This window comes from Patiria miniata, unplaced genomic scaffold (genome assembly GCF_015706575.1).
Source record: "Patiria miniata isolate m_02_andy unplaced genomic scaffold, ASM1570657v1 HiC_scaffold_18, whole genome shotgun sequence".
NCBI lineage: Eukaryota > Metazoa > Echinodermata > Asteroidea > Valvatida > Asterinidae > Patiria > Patiria miniata.
This window is the reverse complement of record NW_024037056.1, coordinates 16,263,645-16,282,080: the sequence shown is the minus strand read 5'-3', so window position 1 is coordinate 16,282,080 and position 18,436 is coordinate 16,263,645. Positions and strand designations below refer to the sequence as shown.

At 37.3% G+C, this 18,436-nt stretch overlaps 1 protein-coding gene across 1 annotated transcript in view; it reads left to right on the top strand.

Moving 5' to 3' along the window:
• Nucleotides 1-270: 270 nt before the first annotated feature.
• LOC119724882 (myosin-IIIb-like) overlaps nucleotides 271-18,436 on the top strand; it is a 32,994-nt gene continuing 14,828 nt past the window's right edge. Inside the window, exons 1-17 of the mRNA XM_038196175.1 lie at nucleotides 271-683; nucleotides 6,425-6,611; nucleotides 7,850-7,915; nucleotides 9,165-9,392; nucleotides 9,792-9,906; nucleotides 10,391-10,538; nucleotides 11,002-11,119; nucleotides 11,574-11,691; nucleotides 12,255-12,326; nucleotides 12,586-12,727; nucleotides 13,427-13,652; nucleotides 13,914-14,084; nucleotides 14,971-15,107; nucleotides 15,581-15,709; nucleotides 15,985-16,060; nucleotides 16,454-16,659; nucleotides 17,610-17,721. Coding sequence (XP_038052103.1) covers nucleotides 6,510-6,611; nucleotides 7,850-7,915; nucleotides 9,165-9,392; nucleotides 9,792-9,906; nucleotides 10,391-10,538; nucleotides 11,002-11,119; nucleotides 11,574-11,691; nucleotides 12,255-12,326; nucleotides 12,586-12,727; nucleotides 13,427-13,652; nucleotides 13,914-14,084; nucleotides 14,971-15,107; nucleotides 15,581-15,709; nucleotides 15,985-16,060; nucleotides 16,454-16,659; nucleotides 17,610-17,721 — 2,166 coding nt within the window. The 5' untranslated portion in view covers nucleotides 271-683; nucleotides 6,425-6,509. The remainder of the gene's footprint in view (nucleotides 684-6,424; nucleotides 6,612-7,849; nucleotides 7,916-9,164; nucleotides 9,393-9,791; nucleotides 9,907-10,390; nucleotides 10,539-11,001; nucleotides 11,120-11,573; nucleotides 11,692-12,254; nucleotides 12,327-12,585; nucleotides 12,728-13,426; nucleotides 13,653-13,913; nucleotides 14,085-14,970; nucleotides 15,108-15,580; nucleotides 15,710-15,984; nucleotides 16,061-16,453; nucleotides 16,660-17,609; nucleotides 17,722-18,436) is intronic.

Below are 18,436 nucleotides of genomic sequence, written 5' to 3'. Positions count from 1 at the left end.
AGAGCGTTGTGTATTTTTAAGGCGGTTTTATTGCTTAATTTCGTTAAGTTAGGACAATAAAGTAAAAAGTTGGAGGAAAAAAACCAATAAAGACCATTCCTCCAAAACTTCGATCCTGGTCTTAAAACAAGTCAATCCCATCACGGTCACATATTGAGTGCGCCCTCAAGACTAAAAAGCACACGCGGTGTGCAATTCCATGTAAACCGGAAAAAAATAACAAGTCAGCGCTGGTGCACGAGTCTAACACGTGAATTTTAATAACAAAGGCCCGACCCATTGAACCATGTCCACAGGTGATACTGAATTCGCTGTGCTATATTTTGCTTTGGTCAATGCAAAGTCGGCATTCTGTACTTGTACAAACATCCACTGTGATCAAAGTATGTTAACAAAATTGTTGCGCCTAGCTTTCATTTAACCACATGATATGGACTAAATTTATCCTAGTCTGTGAGATCGTGGGTTCGTGTTGAATGCTTCGTGGACTTAACGTAATTAATCACTGCATCAAAAGACAATTTGCTGGTTATGTGAACGCCACGTCCATTTGGCTTCTGTGTGTGTGTATATACCGCATGACTCACCTGAAATCACGCACCATTGGACTGCCGTGCACTAAAGCTGCATTAGATGTCACCGAAAACCAGTTCATAGGGTGGAACTTGGATGCTTTTATCCTGGTAAGTCTGCGATGTTTTTATCAGATCATTTTATGATTCGAGTACAAGGTCATTATTGTTTTTTACAGAGTAGATAGGCCTAGGAGAATGAAATTATTTTGGTATGCGTAAAACATGCATGAATGACAAGGCTTTATGTGGGGGCTACTCCCATATTGTCGTCATCATGTTCAAAAAGTGTTTTTGATGAACAACTTGTACGTAAGGAACAGTTTCGAACATGTTGACGTCATAGACTGGCAAAATTCCACATGTTACCTGGTACGATAAAAAAAAATGGTGCCGTTTTTGGTCCTCTACATGTATTTGACATACATGTACATGTACATGTGCTTCACTTTAATCCCAGACTATAATACCATAGCGGAAATACAACCATAATCACTGAATAAACAGAACCTATAACTTTAATACATATACATTATTTACTGTATTTAATACAATACAGAAGGAAATGGTCGTGTTCCCTGACCAACGTTTCAGCCATGTTATGAATTACGTGTACATGTACAAGAACAACATGTGTATTATGAATACATTGTAATATGCACTGTGCGTGCATATCATATCATTGTGTATACATGACAAAACTATCATGTGAAACTTGTTGCTATTATGTGGTTAGTTTTAAGTTTCACTTATGCAGGCCCTGCATAAATACAAATTTATCTATTAATTTAACTGTCTTCCTCATTTTCAATGACCGATAAAAAAAAATGCCTCATACGGGCGATTGTCTTTACGGTTTTAGTTAATAAATGAATGCATTTGTAATGTAAAATCAAGTTTGAAATTCTACTCGGAAAAAAATCAAAGCACATTAGGAACAGACTTTTCCAAAGTTCAAGAACATCTTCAGATAATGTTGAGCATTCGTTCTTTTCGTGATTAGTTTATCGCATTCCAAAGTTCGCTGCTATGGTTTTTGTAGAGTGGCTAGCCCTTGCAACTTCAAAAAAAACTGCCAGTTTTGAGTGCAACATTCAAATGCAGATAGCAAACATAGGAGCCACTTGTTGACCCTGACAAAAAAAAAGGTTTCTTCCTGGAGTTAAGAACACCCAATGATCGCGTATTAAGGCGTTAAGCCACACGGCGATAATTCTCGCTTCGCATATCAGGCATGAAGAATAGTTTTTCTATTGTTAAGGCTTTTGTCATTTAAAAGTCTGGTCAAGGTCGTCGCCCGATGTGACATAGCTAAACTTATTCTAAGTAGTATAACTGAATAAACACTATACGGTGTGTGCGTTCTAATACTGCAGGACCTATAACTACCACCGCTTTTTTTTTTTACCGCAAGTTTGAAACGTTTCATAATTCAAAAGAAAAGCAACCAAATGCAAATGCACTTATCGCAGACACAGCTTTTTTTTTCTTTGGTTAAAAACCTGCCCTGTCATGGAAAATAGTTATTTAATAACACTGATCGTTCGATCAGAACGCATAATTCACGCAAAGGGAGTTTTAACATAATGGATAATGCAACAACGACGTCATTGCAGCGCCTGACCCACGATATATGGCTATCCATCATCTCTTTGGTAACAGGAGTAGGCCTACCTCAGACGTTGAGAATTTAAACCATTCCTTAGTAACATGGACACGCAATACTACACTTTCAACTTAATCTCATGTCAATAACATTTAATATTTTAAAAAGTTCCAACTACGTGATTTCTTCGGCCGAATCGTGGAAGCACGTTATTAATTAAGTAAAAAGTGGTTGTTGTTGTTGTTGTTGTTTTTTGTTTTTTTTATATTTCGATACATGTTAAATAATTCAGGCCTAACTGTCATTTAAAAAAAAAGGTTTGTCTTTCATTTTTTTTTTTTAGCACTGAATATCAAGTGCTGCCCCGAGCAATGCAGCATGATGTCATACAACACTGTTATCGTTTTGTTCTTCACTTTTTGGGTAAAAATGCTTTGTTCTGGGTAAATATTTTCTCTTCGGGAATTCTATATCGTACGCACAGCACGAAGCAGTTTAATTACTTGAGATGGCTTTTTTTCCTCAAAACAAGGGACACACCCTTCTCAAATTATAAGCGTCTCCAATTTATGATGGAGAATGCATGCGATTAAGGATAATATCTTTGACAGACTTGTTGGCATCATGTATATTCCCGAACAGAATACTGCTATGCACGTAATATGGCGGAAATTATGCCCTAACTTGTACCTTCATTTACTATGTATAACAATCTATCAGATGCATTGACATATGACCATCAAGCACAAACTATTTTATTCTGTTTCATCAAGTTTTTTCCAGGTCTTTTTTTTATTTGGTAAAAAAACTGAAACTCCAGACCCTACTTTTCTGTTTTTGGCTTTCTTTTTAAGGAATAGTTTTGTTTGAAAACGACGCTATAATTAAACATGTAAGCAATTTCACTTTTGTCTGGTGTGAGTGGGTTTCCGCTGCTTTCTTTCCTTTTTTAGACTTGGGGCCAACAATTTACTGACACACGTATACATGTACGTCACTACCTTGTTTGCTCACACATTCTTTGGAAGTGCCCTACCGCAACAACAATGCTTGCACACAAAAGTCTTTTGTGTGATGTCATTTTATTCGTTGAACCGTGAACTCCGATTTGGGGCTCTCGCAAGGTTAGAGTTAAAGTATAGGCCTAAGGACACTTCGTATAACACAGTAAACTCTCATTACCTCAAAGTCGGATAACTTGAAACTCTGTTCATACAGCGCGTGTCAATAAAAATGAAGCAGTCAATCCATAAATATTAAAAAAAAAAAAAAAAAAAAATACAAACACTCTTTTTTTGAAAAACTTATCTATAGTCTGAAGGTGTTAGTAAATACGTAATGGTCTTTATCCAATCTCATTTGGACAACCTAGTCCAAAGGTATTTAAATTTAATTACTTGAAATCCAAGTTGGGCCACTTTCCAGATTATCTGGTATCTGATGAAAGGCATTCACATACCAAGAAGGTATTGTGAGCAATAAGAAAGCGGCCCTGACCGATTTGATAGTCTGAATTGCATGTCTGTCTGTATAGTAAGCATTGCCGTATTACTTTTTAACTAACGGTCCAAATCACACAGAACAAAATTCCTGTCAAGGGTAAAGAAACACTCTATCATCTCATGGTAATATTTTTACCAAAAAAAAAACAATTTGTTTCCTCAGAAACCACTGAGGTTTGACTTTCGTGATTTCATTTTGTATACTCGTTTCTACTAGGCTTGTGGTCCTATGGTTGTATGGTATCTGATATTTTATGATGGGGTTTTCCCGACGGCCAGTAATATTTGCATGTCGTGTTTGAATGACGATAACATGCACCATAGCTCTGTCATCGTCTGGTACCTATCAATAGTATCATAAAGATGTAAAACAATAATGTAGATAACAATGGCTTCATCCTATTAGCCTTGCTTATCACCAGGATTGTTTTGTACTGGCAATCCACTATAGGTGACGTATCTCTGAAGACTTAACGGGCCCCGTCAGTGTATTGTTTATTTAATCCAATCCTTGAAAATACTCCTTTGTGTCCCATTTAACCTTATTTTCAATTTTAGTTTTGCCATTGTCAAAGGTGGTGCTGGTTTTTGTGCTGATGCGAATTTACTAATTCACGAGCACACTTTGACGTCATTTCAGGCAGAAACCTCAATGTTACAGCTACTACTACTAGCACAAAAAAGTTGCCAGAAATTTTGGGTATTTTGCTGTCATACATTTTCTTGTCTTTAGGGATTCGTCGCTGTGTCAGTACATGGCAGTAATCCAATGAGCAAACCTTTCTCTCAAATGTTTTAAATGTTGCACCCTCAGTTGTCCGGAAAAGCATAGGCATTTTTTTTAAGTTTAAGGAAGTGCACTTTTAAATAAAATAACTAGGGATGTGAAATACTTTTCACTGCACATTCATTGTCAACGTTATTTTCATAATAGTAATGCACACTCAGTGCCGTTCGACAACTGCAAGAAAAACATACTACAAGTTTAGTGTTCGGGGTGGGGGCTAACTCACAATAGTACAGATGTTTTGTTTAGCCACTCGTCCACAAAGCTCGCCGATTTTTTATAGATATTTACTGTATTTTGTGGAACGCTACTCAGTCATACAAGAAATACCTTTGACAGTAACTTTCTTTCTTTATATATTGGCCATGTTTGCACAAAATGAAAAAAAAATCCTGGTATTAATTTTGAAGCACCAAATGTCGATATGATGAGTACATGAACAATAAATATCACAAGAACATATTATTTTTGAAGTGATACTCGTGTAGCCAAAAAAATGATTCTCACAGACAGAATATGAAGCCGACAAGTGCACAATAACCTATTAATAAATAACTGCAGTAAGGCCAAAACAAAAAAGTCTCCGGGTCTGGTATGCGCGCGCGTCGCCGTAGCCATGCGCGTCGAAAAAATGAAAAAGTTTTTTTTTTCAATGAAAGATGATGTCTCAAAACCGCCAAACTCACTGGTTTGACTGGATTCCTGCTGCTGCACAATTTTAACGTGTTTTTAGATGGGGTTATGATCGAGAATAAGCTTTATGTGGCCTCTCTGGACTCCCATATATTTGCACTAAGTTTAGTCGGGCACCATTTGCAGTCATCAGCCGACATTTGAAGCAAAAAAGTCAGGTAAAAAAAAAAAAAAAGCCGCGTCGCCGCACCACTTTTTGGACAAGCTCCATACCAGAAACCGGAGACTTATTTTTTTTGGCCTAATGCGATTGTCCTGGACTTTGTATCGCACGTCATGATTCGCATGAATCAGAACATCGAATGGGCCGTGGCAGCCTGCACCGTGACATTATTTAATATATCAGTTCAGCAGTAGAGAATTGTGCTATTATTTCGATACAGGAGTGCAGTGCTTAGGCAGCTGTTTGCATGTGATGAGCATGCCGCATTTCCGTTGGATTGGAACATACCGGTAACGATTTTGGTGATATTATTTTCATTGGTTGTCACATACAAGTGCCTGGTAAGGTCGCTGCTATTCTCGTGTGCTTGATGTCATAAGTGGAATTTGTGGTGAATACGGTTTTTTGTTTCCAACCATAACGTTTCGCCAAATGAAATCTATCATCTTGTGAACTTTGCATTTGAAGATTTATTTGGGTGATGCTGGATGGAACGGTTGCAGTAGATAGTAACAAGTATGTTTTCAAATTGATTCGTCTTATCGCTAGATATATAAGAAATAATTCTATGTTATATATTTGGTTATTTGTGTGTACACTGAATATGTCTCGTATATGCACATGGAAACCTGGGTACCGCGAGGGCCGTTTCGTTGTTCACAGCTCCGTGTAAAAAAAAAGGAAATATTCACTGCAGCATGCAGTTTACGTTTTTGTGATAATCAATTAATATTTATCGTCTCATCAAGTAGCTGATTGGTGAAGTAATTCTAGGATTTGCTGGCGGTGGTTAAATATTAACAAAGAAATGCTTTTTGCAAGGGTAGGACCCCCTATTTGAAATGTTTGTATCCGAACTGAATACATTTTGTTATGAAAACGAATGAAACTGCTGCAAACTGCTTACTGACTGGATTGACCTGAAACGTACAAATAAAAAAATCACAATTAAACGGTCTGATAGTTTGTCATGCTAAATATTATCCTTTGTTTCATGACTACAGTTATGTTTTGTTTTGTTGATTTCTTTCGTATTTTTATTTTATGAATCACGAACTAACATGTAGGTATAATTTCAATCTTTGCACATATTTTTTTCAGAGAGAATTGAGTTAGCCACTGACCGATCACTGAAGAAAAACCCCACCGTCCATAAGCCCCCGTTGCCCCACCGTGACTCGCCGGAATGGCGCTGAAACCCGTGGACGATCTCGCCACGCTCGAGTCGCTGGACGAGAAGGCGATCTTGGAAGAACTCAAGAGAAGATATGCAAATGACATCATCTATGTAAGAATTTGTGTGTTTTGGCAAATTCTATTTATTGTCAACTGAGAATTCGCATACTTCATCGTTAGTAATTGGTTGAACAATTAATGGGCAGTAACTTAGAATAGATACACCTATAATTTAGGCTAAAATTGCACCTATGTATCAATATGCACCTATAATTGCACCTATACCCCTATATACATGTACACCTATAATTAAGACTTAAATTTCACCTACTTCTCTATAAAACATTTATAGTTCAGGCTAAATATGCACCTATACACATATACACCTATAATTATATACACCTATAGTTTTGACTATATACACCTAAAGTTTAGCCTAAAATTGCACCTATACACCTATATTCACCTATAATTTAGGCTAAAAATACAATTCCTTTCATTTCAGAACGTACTTGATTTTGTCTTTTCTTCTGCTCACGCGTGCAATCATCAGTAACATATCAATCTAATTTCCATCACAAAAAAATCACCTGGTTAATATGCACAGTGAAAAACCAATCTTATTATGGAAAAGAGATGTCCGCCAGAGGCTTTTCAGCCGACTCTGTGAAACTAAGGCAGTTGAACATTCTGCCCCTCAACCGTTTGACACAATGGATGCTATTGCATATGGCACACTACATCCCGTTTCAATTTCGTTTTGCCGATAGCTCTCAATGGGATATTCTATATTCCCATGGAAGTATTTCGCGTCAAGCTTTGTGCACGCGCTATCGTATAAACAAAACCATATATCCGCACGCAATTAAGGTGTTACAATCAAACCTCAACGGCACGTTAACTTTGAATCAGGCTGAACAGGCCAAGATAACGTTTCCCTTCTATTAAAGCAGAATAAAACGGAGTCGTGTCCGTTTCGTATTGAAATAAATCTGATTTGTTTTGTAGAATGAATACGTTCATTTGGAATACACAGAAATCTTTATATTGAGAAAGGCATGCAAATTGTTGACGTCAGTAAGCTGTTCCGGCTTGACCAAAATATTTTCTTATAAAATTGTCCACTTTTTATGGAAGCAAAACAAATGCAAAAGAAATTTGATCCCGTAGAATAAATATATGACAAAGGGGGTTTGGGTTGTACCGCTGTTTATTTTTTTTTTTAAATATCACATTTCATCATTTCATCATTCTTTGATGAACTGACGAACCGCAAGTCAACGCATTTAAATTAATGCATGATAAATATTTTATCACAGATTAATGGCCAATAACATTATTTTTCCACAGACGTACATCGGCGATATTCTGATTGCTATCAACCCCTACAAGCCTCTGTCGATATATTCCTATCAGGTAAGACAATAATGAGACATTGCCAACGGAGAAAAACTCTCTTGTTCAGAATCGTCCAATTGTTCCTTTTAATGAGCTGTGGTCTTGCGTAATAAAACAAAATCATCCAATTAACTGTTTTGAAGCATCACTCGAGGGATGACATAAATCAGCATGGCATTGCGCCTGGACATCCGTTCAGTCATTAAAAGGCACAGTAGCCTTGATTGCTTTAATAAGTTGTTTACCACATTTGGTCTGCCAGAAATCGTGCATGCGCGATTGCTTCATCTCTTACCGAAGCAGACAGAGTAGATTTTTTTTCAATTCAAGATGCTTTTACGAAACCTTTTCATCTACGACACTTTTTTGCAGTTGAAGCCAAGCAGTACTTCTTTATAATCAAATCGACGCCCGTTTTGTCTTTAACTTATGAATCGTAGGCCTACTACTACATTCCTCTCATTAAAAAAAAGCTATAGAAACGTGTTTTCGATGTTCATAAATTTATAGCCATGGCCTTGCAATTTTGAATACACTCTTATCCCAGATATCATGTTCGTACACAATACGCATAGTTTAACTCACGAAGCAACAATAGCTTTCAGTCCATTTTCAATACCAACATTCAAGAATTGTCCATTTGTTAATCTGCTTCCTTTTTTCGTACACGCACATGGTTCCTTGTGGGGAAAGCAAGCACAAACATAACAGAGTAACACTAAGAACAACAGACAAGTCAGTCTTTAGAAAAGTCAACCTTGAGAAAACTACATAGAGTTTGAGATTTCAATAGAAACAAAGGAGAGCAAAAGAAGGGAACAATGATCTTCCTAACAAGTGTAATGTGCTATATACACCCCGAGGACAGACAGACAAAGGGAGAACAACATATCTTTTTTGTCCTCGAGAGTTCATCTTTTGTTGAAAACGGTCCATCGTGAGTGTGCGTACTTATTAGTCTACACTGCAAAAACTGCGGTGTAAAAAAAAAAGACCATTGGTATCTATAGGCCTATAGGACCATCTGGTGTTAAATTGTACTGGTGTTGTCCCATATAGATACCGAATGGTGTTAAATTAACACCACTGCTTTTGCAGTGTATGTGAGTGTTATATTGTAGGGACAAAGGGAAACACAAAGCATTGTCCTCGAGAGTATAGTAATACGCGACTGTGTGTAAGGCTGCCGAGTTCGCACATGATGATTTTTCTCATTGAAGAAGCAAAATAATGTTTATTTCTTGTAATCGATTTCTACTCTTCCCAGACATCATGTTCATACACCAACCTACAGTACAGGCAGGCACTCCCGCCCCATATCTTCGCCATAGCCGACAAGGCCTACAGCAGCATGAAGCGACTGGGCATGCGCCAATGTTGCGTCATCAGCGGCGAATCAGGGGCCGGGAAGACCGAGAGCGCTAAGTATCTGATTGGTCACGTGATCAGCCACTGCAGCAGCAACAAGAAAAACCTGCAGGAGAAAATTCTACAAGTAAAGAAATTAATCAGTTCTTGCAATTGTCATTATTATTAGATTCCATTCTAGCACTGTATCAAATTGTAGATTGCAAATGTACATTACAATGTATTCATTTGATTGTTCTGAAGCTGTTTGAAACCATTTATTACAAAACTCGAGCTTTAAATAAATAAAGTGAAATAAGATAAAATCATTTTCGGTTTATTTTCTCTACTAATTTTTTCTGACAAGGCTGAATAATTTAGGGATTTTTAAAACTCAGAAAATAAATCATGACGACAATCAGATGTTTTCCTGCAACAGATGCTGTCTTAGCCTTAGAAAGTAAATATCTTTTAAAATAAACAAAGAAAGTTACATGAATCTGCGATGTGTAATTTTTAAAATTGTTCTTTGTAATGTTTTTCTTAGGTTAATCCTCTCTTGGAAGCGTTTGGCAATGCACGGACAGTCATGAACGACAACTCCAGTCGGTTCGGCAAGTTTCTGGAACTGAAGTTTTCCCACGATGGAAGAATCGTTGGAGGTAATGGGAACCTAGATATAATACAAACGATAATTTTCATTTCAGTAATGAAAGACGGATTATAATGGTATTTAGATTATTTCGTTAATTGTTTCTTCGTTGGTTCATCTCCTAAATACTCCGCGTGGGAGTTTATACAGAAGACCAGAAACACCGGGGCAAACCCCTTCTCTTAGCGATAAGTGTCACTGGGTTCTTTTACGTGCATTGCATTACACAACACATGGGACCAACGGCTTAACGTCCCATCCGAAGGACGAAGCAAAATGGTTAAGGGCCTTGCTTAAGGGCACACGTGTCCAGCCGACGGGCTTGAACCCACGCCAGTGTTGCCTCTGAAACACCAGAGCATGAGTCCGGTGTTCTTAACCGCTAGGCCATGACACTCCATGTCGTGGGTAATGGCAGCAAACAGTGGAGGAAACAGTGGAGGAAACTTGTGGGCGTGGCTTGCAAGCAATTTGATAATTGCTTTTTTTTGCAGCCACCATTGACCAGTATCTCCTGGAGAAATCCCGCGTGGTGAGCCAAGGCAAAGGCGAGCGAAACTTCCACATCTTCTACTACATGTTTGCAGGACTGACGGAACAGCAGCTGTTGAATCTACTGCTGTCACCCCCTGAAAAGCACAGGTAAACCACACTGCCTTCTTTTGCACACTGAAACTAATTGCATTGGAAACGTTCAATCTTCGTTATGTTCATATATGGAACGTCTTATGTTACTTGAAAAAAATAATTTAAATTACCTGTTTAATTAACATTTCTTGGCAATTGCGACTGACATTTAAATAACGATAGTTACTCAGCAGCCGAAAAAAAATGACCGACAAAATAACTCTCGTATGATGACGCAATATCTAATACCAATCACAAGACAATATTATGAAATATTTCCCCGTGATTATAATATACCCCGTTAATATTTACCGGTATATAGTGATCAGGTCTATAGATCAAAATTTCCAAGTGGACTGCTGCATTGTTATTTTACGTTATACTGTTTTGCACTGCATACCAGGTGCTTGAATAATAATCAATTAATATTCTTGTGCTTGAATAATAATTTATGGATTTTGTTTTTATTTAATTGTAGAATAATAAATGCTGTTTCGGGTCAAGGAGTATATGAGAGCGAAGAAGAGTTCTTGTTTAATCAGAAGATGTACGATGAGCTGCAGGATATCATGGAGCTGGTCGGATTCACACAGGAGGTGGGTTTGGATATTCCTTCTTATTTTTTTAATATACATTTGAAAACAATATTTGAAAATTAAAAGTTAAAACAAAACTAAAAGAATGGAAACGTTATGCCATAAAATATCTGAAGGGTATTTGAATAATTAGTTTCCAGCGATCCGATTGCTAATGCTGGGTTTAATAATCATACAGCATAATCCTTCTCAGTTGTACAGAATATCTCAGATGATATTTCCCGAAGAGTCGGCAGTTATTCGTTAAAATATCTCAAGAATATCCCTCTTTAGCAGCAATTACATTCACCAACTGAGGTAGCTATGTATTGTTACGTCTGACATATAAGTATCCTGTGTAATATTACAGGGTAATATTACCTAAATTATCAGCGATTATTTGTTACATCAATATTTCAAGAACATCCCTTATTTGTGGAGAACTACCTCACAAATATCGTTTGTTATATTACAGGATATCTGGATGATATTCACCATACTGTCAGCGATTATCCAAATAGCAGATATCGATTTTGATCTTGATGACGAGACAGGTGGTTCGTACATCGTGGACGAATACATACTCAAAGTCGGTGCGTGTTTCACATGAGTTTGCATAATACATGTATTAAGCTTTAATGAAATTTTCTTCGATTTTTTAAGGCTGTTTATAAAATCCTTCCAGTGCAAAATCTGTCTTTGGTGTTTTCCAAACCTCGGCTTTGCCTCTAGTATCGGCTTCAGGCTGGCTATACATGTTAGGCCCCAGGGTTGAATGTATACAGATAAAGGTACATGTAGCTCCATTTTCTACTACAGAAACATGAAATTGCCCATTTTGAGGTGAATCTATGGAAAATGTTTCTCTGGTTTCCAAACAGGCAAAGCTGGAAACAAGGCCGAAATTTGATAAACGACCCGAAGTTTAGTAATTTGATGCAAAACAAAGACATTTTTCGTTTGCTTCCAATTTAGTAGCCAATGCTGGAGACAGATCCAAAGTTTCGAAAATGACCCCTGTTTGTAATAGAGAATTTCATGACGGGGATCAAAGATAATGGAAAAAAGTGAACTTTGACCTTACATTTTTGCATAATTAATAACTAATGAAGCAATCAGTTTTTGTGAAACGAATTTTTTTTTGTTTTTTTATTAGTGTGCAATCTTCTCGGACTGGACGTAGTTGAAATGGCGACAGCACTCGTGTCCAACGTATCATACACAAGAGGTAAGTTGATTTTTAGTGAGAGAAGGCCTATAACTTTTTAAATAGTCCACCACAAAAAGCAAATCGGAACTTTACAAATTTCAACTTCAACTGTTTTTCTGGAAACCTTTTTTTGGTATTTTTGGTATAACCTGGTATTTTTATTGTTGCTATCATTAAACAAAAAGTCGAATTATTAATATAAACAATAACAAGGAAATATACACAATAAGTTTAAGAATAACTTGTGAAGATAAGTATGTTTTTATCATTTATGTAGGTGAACAGATTTTGACATTGAAGACAGTAGCCCAAGCAAACGATGGCCGTGACGCGTTGGCCAAGGCGCTGTACAGCAAGCTGTTCACGTGGATTGTAAGGCAGGTCAATACGCTGATAGCGCCGGATCCACATCTACAGGGGTGAGTTTGGGGTCATATATCACAAAGTAATCACGAGCCAAATCGCAAGTCAATCACAAGTCCATCAGAAATAATCGCAAGGGATCCACAAGTCAATCACAAGCCAATCAAAATTCAATAACATGCCAATCAGAAGTTTTATCAAAAGTCAAAATCATCACAAGATAAATACAGGTCAAATCACAGGTCAAATCACAAGCCAATCACAAGTCAATTGCAACTTCATCACAAGTCAATCACAATTCAACAACAAGTCAATCACAACTCTAATCACAAATTCACAAGTCTAATCACAAAATCACAAGTCCAATCATAAATCAATCGCAAGTCAATTGGATGTCAATCAGAAGAAAACCACGTATCAATCGCAAGTCTAATCATATGTCAAATCACAAATCAATTGCAAGTCAAATGGATGTCAATCAGAAGTAAATCGCATGTCAATCAGAGGACAATCACAAATCACTCGAAAGTCTCTAATCACAAGTGAAGCACGAATCGGTTGCAACCGATTCGTGCTTCACTTGTGATCACAAGTCGATCACAAGACAATCACTAGTCATCGTAAAGAGGTTCTTTTCAGAACCTCACAAATTCACAAAAGATATTTTTACATGGTGCAACGGCAAACTTAAATCCTACTGCTACCTTCACCATGCAAACCTTCAAATTCTAACTAGGTCTGTCTTTGTTTTTCAGAGGAACGGAAGGCTACGAGATTGGCATCCTGGACATCTACGGTTTTGAGAGCTTCGAGACTAACAGCTTCGAGCAACTCTGCATCAACGTGACCAACGAGCAGCTCCAATTCTACTTCAACCAGCGCATCTTCGCCTGGGAGCTGGCCGAGTACGCGAGTGAAGGAATCTCGCACGCCAAGATCAAATTCCAGGACAACCAGCCGGTTCTGGATCTCTTCCTTGCTGTGAGTATACATAATCTCACGATGCTATCACGATGCTGTCACGATACCGTCACGATGCTATCACGATGCTATCTCGATGCTATCACGATGCTGTCACGGTGCTGTCACGGTGCTGTCATGATGCCATCACGATACCGTCACGATGCCGTCACGATATCATCACTTCAATGGCGACAGCATTGTGCAAGCTATTGTTCAGATAATTTGTCGGGGGAAGATACGAACATTTATCTACTTTCAATTCCTTCAATTCTGTTGCAGAGGCCGCTCGGACTCTTCTCCATTCTGGACGAGGAGAGCCGCTTCCCTCAAGCCACTGACGTCACATTCGTCAGCAAGCTCATCAGCAACCACGGCAAGAACAGTAACTTCCTGAAGGAGAAGAAATCCCGCGGACAAACCAAGTTCGGCATCAACCACTACGCTGGAGAAGTAAGTTTTACCCATGGAAATAGAGATGTAGTTTGTAATACTTTGGCAATATTTCTTATGTACTCCTTGTAATTTATGATATGTAAAGAACTAAGGAGAATACGCATACAGAGTATTGAGGCGAACATCAATGTAATATGAAACTGATAAGATTTTAAGAATAGGCCTACTGAAAATTTGGGGAAAAAAAATATGGTAAACAAATGCATAAACATTACTGATTACATGTTTTGACTACACTGCTATACTCAGGGATGAGATTGTCAATTTAAAAAAAGGACTACAAATTGATGAAATGTCAGAAAAATGCATATCTCCCTATATACTAATAATGTCTTTCTCTCATATTCGAAAAGTCTGATTTCAGACAAAATCTGAAATATCTTATGCCTGTTATAACATTTTGAAATTGAAGTGATTTTATATTTCACTCAATTGGGTCAACATAACATTTCGTACCCCCCCCCAAAAAAAATGATAAACAAATTTTCATAATTTTTTTTTCATTTCTTCAAATCTATCAAATTTCGGAATAAATGTAAATTTCTTTCGAAACTTTGATGTAAGAATATAGACCCTTGTATAAAACAGGGTTGTGAGTGTCCTCTGATAAAACAAAATCTGAAAACACCTAAAAACAGTGTAAAAAAGCTGAACTTTGGAAATCTCCTGTACTTTTATACACAGCAAGTGAGGGGGGAAAAAAGCTGAAATCCAAAACAAAAAAAGCTGAAATCGGCTTTAAAGCTGAAATTTCACACCCCTGATAAAAGCAATGATATTCTACTTGTCTGAGCTAAGCCATAAATACTTGTTTAAAAATACTTCAAATATCAATTTTCATTGAAAAACAAAATAAAGGCTTCTTTAAATTTGTTTCTACCAGTTGTGGTATGACGCCAGCGGTTTCCTGGAGAAGAACCGGGACACGTTCAGCGCGAATCTGACGGAGAGCATGCTACACAGCCAGAACGGACTGCTCAGATATCTGTTCAGTGCCAGCGAAGCAGAACTATCGGAATCGTAAGTTCAACAAGTAACAATAGTATTCTTACTATTAAAATTTATTTCCAAAGAAAACCTTTATAGTTCGATCAATTCAAATTCTTGAACAGGTGATTACTTTTATGAGAAACGTAAGTTCAAAAATAGGCCTACTAAAGAATCATTCTCCAAACATCAATTTAATTGAGTGAACATAGACTTTAAACTATGAAGTATAAGAAACGTATGTTATATGTGTGCGTTGTATTCTGTTTCCTTTTGTGGTTTATTAGATGAGAAACGCAAATATTGTAATATCAACTAAAATAGTGATGGACTTGTTTATATATGTTTCGTCAATGAAAATTGCTGAACCCATTATAAGCGCACGTGCATAAAATCCGATATGCTTAAAAGTAGTCACAACCAGAACTACCCATGTGAATATGTAAGTTAACTTGCAAACACTTCAAGAACCACAGTAATTTGAAATTAAATTTATACTCCGTTAGAAAACAGTCGGGCCCATTCGCAGTGTCACAGAGTCAAAAGGACATCCTTCTATGCAAGCCGCCGCCAAAAATCATCCACGACGGGACGGTCAGTCTGTCTCGCGCCGCCACCAAGAAACTCAAGAAACAGTAAGTTGTTTATACCATTATCGGTACCAGACTTAAAACCATATTCAATGAGATGTGATGTAGTTCATCATCAGATTGAAATTATACTTTAGAAGTCAAATTTCCTGAAACTGTTTAAATGTATTTTTGTAAGTATTGGTGTTATACATTATTACATAATAAATGTTACGAAAAAAATTATATAAAAATCAATTATATTGTACATTGTATATATAAGTATGTTATATAAAGAGCCATTTTAGATGCGATATTATGTTTTCTGATTATTTATACAGAATGAAAGATGGGAAGGCTCAAAGTGACAAAGGAAAGCGAAGACCAACACTGCCCTCTATCGGCTTGCATTTCAAGGTAAAGTCTTCGGTTTAGGCAAACTATACGACATGCATCGAATTTCCATTTTACTTTTCAAAATACGGATACCCAGGAAGATGCAGTACATTATTCTCTAAAATCTCGTTCTAGAAGTTTATAAATTCGCAAGCATCATCATACAAAAATCACACAGTATAAATATAATATATTTGTACATTTTTCGTTAAATTGATGTCCACCAGTTCTGCTGAAGGCGATCAGATCATAATGATCGAAATGTTGAATAACAACCCAGTGATTTTTCCCCAAACCATCTTTTTAAATTGATAAACATTTCCACACGGCTATTACAAAACTTACTCCCAACTCATCAAAAGCTCCAAATCTTAAAATCTAAATTTCTCTATCTGTCTTCCTCTTTTCTTCCAGCGATCCTTGACCGATCTGATGGCCAAGATCTTAGGGGCCGAACCCCAGTTTGTCCGGTGCATCAAGCCCAACAGCCAGAGCCGTAACGATTTCTACGAGGACCGGCTAGTCCAGCGGCAGCTGCAGTACACGGGGGTGCTGGAGACGATCAAGATACGGCGCATGGGCTTCCCGTCGCGGCTGAACTTCGCGGACTTCATCAGAAGGTATAATAGTAAGGCTTTTGAATCTTACATTCACGACGACATTACACTATTAAGAAATAAATACGAAGCTTTTAATTGGTGGAAAGTGTAATTCTAGACATCCGAGAAACCTGCTTAAAAATATGAGCTGACGTAAAACTAAACTTTAATGTACAATATTACAACTGCAATAATAATGAAATACGAAGTTTAATGTCAAGCTTTCGTAATGTTTAGTAGAATCTAACTTTTTAATACTGGAAGACCCACATTAAAATGATTTTTGACTGACGAGTGGATCATTAAACTCGAGAATCTCACTATTCGAACACAGATTCTAGCTGTCACAAACCAAAAATAGAAATGATTCTTCAAGTTCATCCTCGGACAAAAATATCCCAACCTTCGTCGTTGCCATGAATAGTGATTACGTAATCAATCCTGGACGGTAATCCGTCTAAATTGCCGTTTACTCGGTAAACGGGCATTGCTTTATCTTTGCTTAAGTAATACACCTGTTGTATAATGATGTGCAAACGTTTTATGTGCGAACATGTCTCGTTGCTAAATCAAACCACGAGACTAATTCTATAGAGACAGAACCACGAGACTAATTCTATAGAGACAGATTATGATAACGATAATGTACCCGGAACTGAATCGTTATAGGCAAACAGTAATTTGTCAAGCTTGTGTAGCGCAAGAGTATCTATCGCATCCCGCAAAATGAGCTCTTCATTATTACTGCAGCATACTTTTGTGTTAACATACTCGCAATTAATAGTTGCAATATTCACTTTTGTGACCTATATAAGCATAGGCCTAGCTCTATGTCATAAGTATGCTGTCGTTTAAAAAGTTTTCTTGAAAAAAATGAACTACTTCATATTAGTTTTAAGTCGCGTGTTTTGAAATTAACATCGACAGTTCGTCGAAAGTGGAGTAACTTTATTATTTTATTTGTGTTTCAGGTATAAGTTCATAGGGTTCCCGTTGTCGGCAAGCATCAAGGCCAACGCGGCGGCGTGTAAGAAGATTCTACAAGCAGGGGGACTGTCGGGCTTCGAGATCGGAAAAACAAAGGTAATTTATATATTTCTTCTCTTTATTTTTCCAATTGTCTGACCGTGAAATACATTTTCTACGTCACAGCAAAAGTAGTTGATGAATTTCAAGTAATAAAAATCAATTTTCGTCAGAGTTATTGGCCGATAATGTTGATCGAAAATCGCAGAGCTAACTTTTTATTAAAGCTGAATCCTTATTTGAACATATTAAACATGCACTGGTTACATTCAAACACAAAAAACTAGGTTAATGATTGTGTCTTGTTAGCAGGGTTTCGGGTACGGTGAGATGTTTTGGCAAAGGTGGATGGTGTGTACTTAAACAGTATCGATGTAGGGGGCCTACTCGTCAAAGTACTTAATTTTGTTAAGATATACATTGTATCGATTTCAAAACCGTTTTAGTTACGTTCAGATGACGACATAGAAAGTACAATTTGACGCATACTCTGCAGTGTTTTCCTGTATAAAAAAAATCTTCAATGACGTACCTTTAATCACGAGCGTCCAGATCACAAGCCATAAAACAATCGCATTATTTTCTACTGATTCATCACACCTGTGTTGTATTGAAATTAAGTCCACACAAAAATGAACATTTAAGCGAGAAGCTGACGTATTCTCGCTATCTTCACTCAGAGCCTGGAGCCCCAGGATTATCCCGCTTTCCCAAACAAGACTTGCCCAAATTAGGTAATCCCCGACGCGCTTTACGACTCGTTAGGCGTGTA